The sequence below is a fragment of the Mizuhopecten yessoensis genome, unplaced genomic scaffold (assembly GCF_002113885.1).
Source record: "Mizuhopecten yessoensis strain PY_sf001 unplaced genomic scaffold, ASM211388v2 scaffold8313, whole genome shotgun sequence".
NCBI classification, from domain to species: domain Eukaryota; kingdom Metazoa; phylum Mollusca; class Bivalvia; order Pectinida; family Pectinidae; genus Mizuhopecten; species Mizuhopecten yessoensis.
The window spans coordinates 129,784-137,767 of NW_018407485.1; the positions used below are offsets into that span (position 1 = coordinate 129,784).

The window sequence follows — 7,984 nt, forward strand, 5'->3', positions numbered from 1 at the left end:
TGCGATAACACACAAAGGCAGGGAAGACAGAGAAAGTGAGTGACGGTGTTAGTGGGCCGGTGGATTGCCCCTTACCGGGACAAGTGTATACCTCGAAATTCTTACGGGAGGTAGTTAACAACGCCTTACCATGGCGGGCTTCAAGCTCGGGATTGTCCGCCTTGGCAGAACAGCAGGAAAAGTGAGTAAAACAGGCACTAGCCTCCCCGTCCACAGCAACATGGCGAGCCGGGCAATCCGACCGCCATGCCATTTTTTCGGTCAATAATTCCCTATTTGAAAAGTCCTGTTTTGATGCAGGACTTCATTTTGTAGAAGTCTGCGTTTCGCTGTTGAGTGTGTGTGCGTTTTAGGTTGGCGGGGTTTAAATGGCCCCGGAGCATCCTGTTTGTTGTCGGATGTAGTGGGTGTCCAAAGTACCGTTAGGGAACTGTCAAAACGTCAAACGCGTGACGGCTGTCAAAGGTCCCCACCCCGCTCGGGTAGGGTTGTGATATGACCTATACACACGTGCGACTATTCTAATTTTGTTATTTATTGTAAGTTTTATTGTTTAACCAGATGACTGACGGATTAATGAAATATTCTATTCATGGATTTGTAAAATCGATATTACCGTATTTGCTCTAAAAAGCTGTCAGGCGGACAACTCGTGTCGGTATTAAAGTGCATCGCAAATATATTCTTATGTCACGCCTAGTCAGTAATTAAACCAATAGCAATTTTAATATATAATAACAAAGTTTAATGTATATTTACCCTCTGACTGTTTTGGAATACAGGAATATAAGTCATGCAGTTCTATTATCAAATTATGTTAGGGTACGTGTGTACTATCTAGAGGAATTATATGTCTGACAAAGAAAGGTGATATGAACGTTGATAGATGGCGTGTTGCAACAGCTGGTAGGTAGGGTTGTCTTTGTTCCTGACATTGTTGTAGGGGTTGTGATTACTGGGACAACATGTGGACTCAGCCTTTGTGTTCATGGGTCTGTCGGATAAAGCTGTGAAAAATCTTGGCAATCCCAATACCTGTCATGTTTAAAATCCTCACTGATAGACCATAATGTTTAAAATCCTCACCTATAGACCATAATGTTTAAAATCCTCACCTATAGACCAAAATGTTTAAAATTCTCACTGATAGACCATAATGTATAAAATACTTACTAATACACCATACTGTTTAAAATACTCACTAATATACCCTAATGTTTAAAATACTCACTAATACACCAAAATGTTTAAAATGCTCACTAATAGACCATAATGTTTAAAATGCTCACTAATAGACCATAATGTTTAAAATACTCACTAATATACCATAACGTTTAAAATGCTCACTAATGCACCATAACGTTTAAAATGCTCACTAATAGACCATAACGTTTAAAATGCTCACTAATAGACCATAATGTTTAAAATGCTCCCTAATATACCATAATGTTTAAAATACTCACTAATAGACCATAATGTTTAAAACACTCACTAATATACCATAATGTTTAAAATACTCACTAATATACCATAATGTTTAAAATACTCACTAATGCACCATAATGTATAAAATACTTACTAATACACCATAATGTTTAAAATACTTACTAATACACCATAATGTTTAAAATACTCAATTATAGACCATAATGTTTAAAATACTCACTAATATACCATAATGTTTAAAATACTCACTAATATACACCATAATGTTTAAAATACTCACCAATAGACCATAATGTATAAAATACTCACTAATACACCATAATGTATTAAATACTCACTAATACACCATAATGTTTAAAATACTCACTAATATACCATAATGTATAAAATACTCACCAATAGACCAATAGACTGTTTAAATACTCACCAATAGACCAATAGACTGTTTAAATACTCACCAATAGACTGTTTAAATACTCACCAATAGACCAATAGACTGTTTAAATACTCACCAATAGACCTATACAAAAAATCCCTGATTTCCTGTTCAACTTCTACAATGATGGAGATATTATGATGGTATAGTGACAAAATTAAAGGGTATACCCCTATGTAATGGTAATATGTCTTTGTGTGGGTAATGAATGATGTCATTTCAATGATTGACACAAATTCTTATATGCACAGATCTAGACTGACATTATAAATGTAGGTCATATATGTTAGTGTGATTGTGACAAAGTTTTTGATAACACACCTGCCATTAAGGTCAGATATCAGTTACAAAATTACTTTTAATATCTGGCCATTTTTTGGGAAAATTTTGGTGTTGTAAATTTGAAAGGAAGTTATGATATAAAGACATTTCAATAACCTGAAATTGTGTATGTGTTTATATTAAGCTTTGATGTAAACATTTTAATAGTTCAATTGGTTGCTGTTGTATTATTGGTAATATAAACATTTCAGTGAAATAACTCCAGTTGGTCTCTGGGGTATTACATGTAGTTGTAAATGACATTTACATGTAATTATTAATTATAACTGTAATTATTAATTATATATCTGTAAAGTAACTTGATTATAAACATTTAAATGACTTGTGATAATTAAAAAGTAAGTCATTGGTTTCTGTTGTATTATGGATGATATAAACATTTACATGGCTTGTGATAAATGTGGGCTGTGTAAGTAATAATAAAAATAGACATTTAGATTATTTAGATCACTGTGTTGGTTTCCGTGGTGGGGAAGTGGTTGTAATACTTCCACTTTGTTAAGGGATGTCATTGGTGGAGTCGACGTGCCCAAACTGTGAATTGTTAACTCTATACTACGGTCAGCAGGCCTATAGGGCTCAACACTAACACTAGTCCGCTAGTCCAGCTAGTCCTGGACTAGTAGATTTCAGCAAGGACCAGTCAATCACTTAACTGATCCTTTGGACTTGTGAAAAATATGATTATAAAAGAAGAACATTCTTTGATTTAGAAAACTGCTTAAAATAAAAAAAATATTGCAAGATAATTGTCGAATTTTTCTTAAAACTTCACCATATTTTTACGGCAGTAGTTATTTTAAGTCCCCAACATTCGATTACTTTTTCATGTTACGTGCTGTAGGTCGCGATATTTTGCCTTATCAGGAAATCTTGGACTAGTTACATTGACGAAGGACTTGTATATAATCTATTCAATTAGTCCTGTGAACTAACAAGCAAACAAAGTTAGTGTTTTACCCTGATCAGTGCCCAAAACTGAATTTAACTCAGCACTTGATTCTGGGGACAGTTTTAAGGGACAGCAGTGCGGCTAAAGAAATTCGGTGTACTTTTGATCTCTTATGTATAATTTGGTATGAATAATTAATACATTAGATGCTAATAATTGTTGCTAATCACTAGGTTAAGAGTGTGTCTAACCACATTATAAAACAGTTTTATTACTAAATAAACTGAAGATTAGGATTTAACAACCATTTGTTGGTGTTGACGGAGCGTCACCCTTTAACACTATCATTATGACTTAATAGAGGCCGTGTGTAAACAAAGAACCCCCACATGATAATTCCATATCAAAGGTAGCAAGTTACAGGTACCTACAACAATAGCTAGACAATGAGATAACATTATATGCTGTATTTTTTTCAATATTTGATAACAAAGACCTGGATGGTGTATGTGAGCTGATTGACCACCTGTATCACCTATCTGTGCCCGTTGTCGGCATGATTACACTGGGTGATGTAATCACAGGGACTACATGTTTCTATGTAATCTGTGAAGCCTGTTGATATAGCTCGGGGATTGTGGCCTCCAATGCCAAGAGTCGAGAATCAAATGAGCTTAGATTAAAGCTCACCTGTAGGACTTCATACACAGCGAGATAAGCTGAGCAGGCTGAGCATGTAATATAAAGGTCCAGTTAAAACAGGATAACTGTAACAGATTATAGCATAGGTCAGCATACAAGGTATAACAGTACAGATACTTTGGTAAACAATAAAATCGTCAAGTTTTGGTATACCTGTACAAAGTTTTGAAAATTTGATACTACGATGTTGTGAAATTGAGTGTTATATGTTTGTAACCAGGAGTTCCTTATAATGATAATAATGTTATTGCACTGCTTCAACCAAACTAAATCATAGGATCAATACTCACAGCCTTGGTGTGGTTTATGTTCTGTTAATGGAACAATAATGATTGATCATCTTGCCATTTTGTTTTTGATCTATGGAGGATATTAAAGAAAACAATATCTTGGGCTGAATTATGCCTTTTTGTGACAAGGAATGATGCATTGTGGTGATAGTAAACATACCCCCTGACTAGAATCTGTCTCATATCGGAAAAATTGTCATTATTAGTTACATCATCATCGATATTGGATGCTGGAAAACTTCTGTGTGGTGATGGTGGGCAGCTATAGTGATGGCTCCATAAATATACAGTGATGGTTCGTGTGTTTATTTGATTTAAAAGTATGATTATATAATCTTAGACTTAAGGTTCTGTTGTTACATTTGTTATCTGATAGTAACTATAAGTACTTCATAATGCTTGCAACAGTGATGAGCCATAAGGGTTGCTTCGAGTCACTTCACTCATATTCCGGGTGCTGAATTTTGTCTTCATTTTATGTAAACACCTGATCATACCTGTAAGGTATCTATACCTGTAGGAGATGGGGTAGACGCTGATCATATCTGTAAAGTAACTATACCTGTAGGAGATGAGGTAGACACTGATCATATCTGTAAGGTATCTATACCTGTAGGAGATGGGGTAGACACTGATCATATCTGTAAGGTAACTATACTTGTAGGAGATGGGGTAGACACTGATCATATTTGTAAGGTATCTATACCTGTAGGAGATGAGGTAGACACTGATCATATCTGTAAGGTATCTATACCTGTAGGAGATGGGGTAGACGCTGATCATATCTGTAAGGTATCTATACCTGTAGGAGATGGGGTAGACACTGATCATATCTGTAAGGTAACTATACCTGTAGGTGATGGGGTAGACACTGATCATACCTGTAAGGTAACTGTACCTGTAGGAGATGGGGTAGACGCTGATCATATCTGTAAGGTAACTGTACCTGTAGGAGATGGGGTAGACGCTGATCATATCTGTAAGGTAACTTTACCTGTAGGAGATGGGGTAGACACTGATCATATCTGTAAGGAAACTATACCTGTAGGAGATGGGGTAGACACTGATCTTATCTGTAAGGTAACTATACCTGTAGGAGAGGAGGTAGACACTGTTCTTATCTGTAAGGTAACTATACCTGTAGGTGATAGGGTAGACACTGATCATATCTGTAAGGTTACTATACCCGTAGGAGATAGGGTAGACACTGATCATATCTGTAAGGTTACTATACCTGTAGGTGATGGGGTAGACACTGATCATACCTGTAAGGTTACTATACCTGTAGGCGATGGGGTAGACACTGATCATATCTGTAAGGTTACTATACCCGTAGGAGATAGGGTAGACACTGATCATATCTTTAAGGTTACTATACCTCTAGGAGATGGGGTAGACACTGATCATATCTGTAAGGTAACTATACCTGTAGGAGATGGGGTAGACACTTGATCATATATGTAAGGTAACTATACCTGTAGGAGATAGGGTAGACACTGATCATATCTGTAAGGTTACTATACCTGTAGGAGATGGGGTAGACACCTGATCATACCATGAAAGGTAACTATATATATTTAAGGGGTGAGGTAGACACAGATCGGTCCTCTATATGCTAAATTTAGGTAAGGACAAGGAGAAAGTGCCTGGTTAAATGTATCTGTGTACATTATAGCTACAGACTGACACTCGTCTGTACGGCAGGTCACGTACACTTGTCTGTACAGCAGGTCATGTACACTCGCCTGTACAGCAGGTCATGTACACTCGTCTGTACAGCAGGTCACGTACACTCGTCTGTACAGCAGGTCACGTACACTCCTCTGTACTGCAGGTCACGTACACTCGTCTGTACAGCAGGTCACGTACACTCGTCTGTACAGCTGGTCATGTACACTCGTCTGTACAGCAGGTCACGTACACTTGTCTGTACAGCAGGTCACGTACAATCGTCTGTGCAGCAGGTCATGTACACTCGTCTGTACAGCAGGTCAAGTACACTCGTCTGTACAGCAGGTCATGTACACACGTCTGTACAGCAGGTCACGAACACTCGTATGTGCAGCAGGTCATGTACACTCGCCTGTACAGCAGGACACGTACACTTGTCTGTACAGCAGGGCACGTACAATCGTCTGTGCAGCAGGTCATGTACACTCGCCTGTACAGCAGGTCACGTACACTCGGCTGTACAGCTGGTCATGTACACTCGCCTGTACAGCAGGTCACGTACACTCGGCTGTACAGCTGGTCATGTACACTCGCCTGTACAGCAGGTCACGTACACTCGTCTGTACAGCAGGTCACGAACACTCGTCTGTGCAGCAGGTCATGTACACTCGCCTGTGCAGCAGGTCATGTACACTCGTCTGTACAGCAGGTCATGTACACTCGTCTGTACAGCAGGTCATGTACGTACACTCGTCTGTACAGCAGGTCATGTACACTCGTCTGTACAAAAGGTCATGTACACTCGTCTGTACAGCAGGTCACGTACACTCATCTGTACAGCAGGTCACATACACTCGTCTGTACAGCAGGTCATGTACACACGTCTGTAGAGCAGGTCACGTACACTCGCATGTACAGCAGCATACAAGACCAGAAACACACCTCTCCTCTTCCCTATTACACATATATTATTCATGGGATTTTGTTGATGATTTATGTCTTGAAATGTAAATCTTCTAAAAGACAGATTATCTGGGTCATGGTGAAAAGGTTAGCTACAGGAATCTATAACAATTATATACTCCAGATCTTCTGAAACAATACCTTTTATATAGATTCACTATGAAAACAGTACAGATGAGATCTGGTACCTGGTATGTTATTTTGATCATATTAGTATATATCTCACAAGTTTGTGATCCTGGGCATTCAAAGATATCTTACAGTCCCTTCAACTTCCAGGATATCAATATTTATTAGAATCCAGTGTATGACACACAGCTGTATGTGGGTGTCCTATATTAGTCACTGTGACTGTCCATACTTCTATTCTCAGATATTATCTGGTGATCAGAATCCAGAATTGAAAAAAATAAAAAATAAATCATATAATGATACACTGTTATGTGAAGATTTTGTACAGCTAGCACATGGCCTATTTTGTATGGACAAACAACTGAACTAAATATCATTACACATAGCAGAGGCCTTGTAGAGGCTGCAACAGTGCTTGAAATTAGGCAAATCTGCATATATACACATGTACATGAGCCTATAGTTGTGGGGGTATACAGCAGTATAAATTGCCTAAACTTGTACTGGCATACCTCAGAACATCAAATCAGATAATCAGAGTTGGTATCTGTATATTATACATATAGTTAATATATATATATATATAGAAAGAGATACTTGTATTATTGAAACACTTATATGTTACATCATATTGTAACTAAAACACAGTTGTGATATCATTCATTATTGTCACTGTACAGTTGTGACACCATCCATTATTATCACTGTACAGTTGTTGTTGTCACTGTACAGCTGTGACATCATCCTTTGTTGTCACTGTACAGTTTTGACATCATCTGTATTCACTATACAGTTGTGACATCATACTCTGTTGTCACTGTACAGTTGTGACATCATCCTCTGTAGTCACTGTACAGCTGTGACATCATCCTTTGTTGTCACTGTACAGTTTTGACATCATCTGTATTCACTATACAGTTGTGACATCATACTCTGTTGTCACTGTACAGTTGTGACATCATCCTTTGTTGTCACTGTACAGTTGTAACATCATCCTCTGCTGTCACTGTACAGTTGTGACATCATCTTCTGTAGTCACTGTACAGCTGTGACATCATACTCTGTTGTCACTGTACAGCTGTGACATCATCCTCTGTAGTCACTGTACAG

At 37.8% G+C, this 7,984-nt stretch overlaps 1 protein-coding gene across 1 annotated transcript in view; it reads left to right on the top strand.

Annotated features, from left to right (window-relative positions):
• The window catches only part of LOC110455593 (zinc finger MYND domain-containing protein 19-like), a 23,420-nt gene continuing 15,436 nt past the window's right edge, over positions 1–7,984 (top strand). Inside the window, exon 1 of the mRNA XM_021505788.1 lies at positions 1–181. Within this exon, the coding sequence (XP_021361463.1) occupies positions 131–181 (51 nt within the window). The 5' untranslated portion in view covers positions 1–130. The remainder of the gene's footprint in view (positions 182–7,984) is intronic.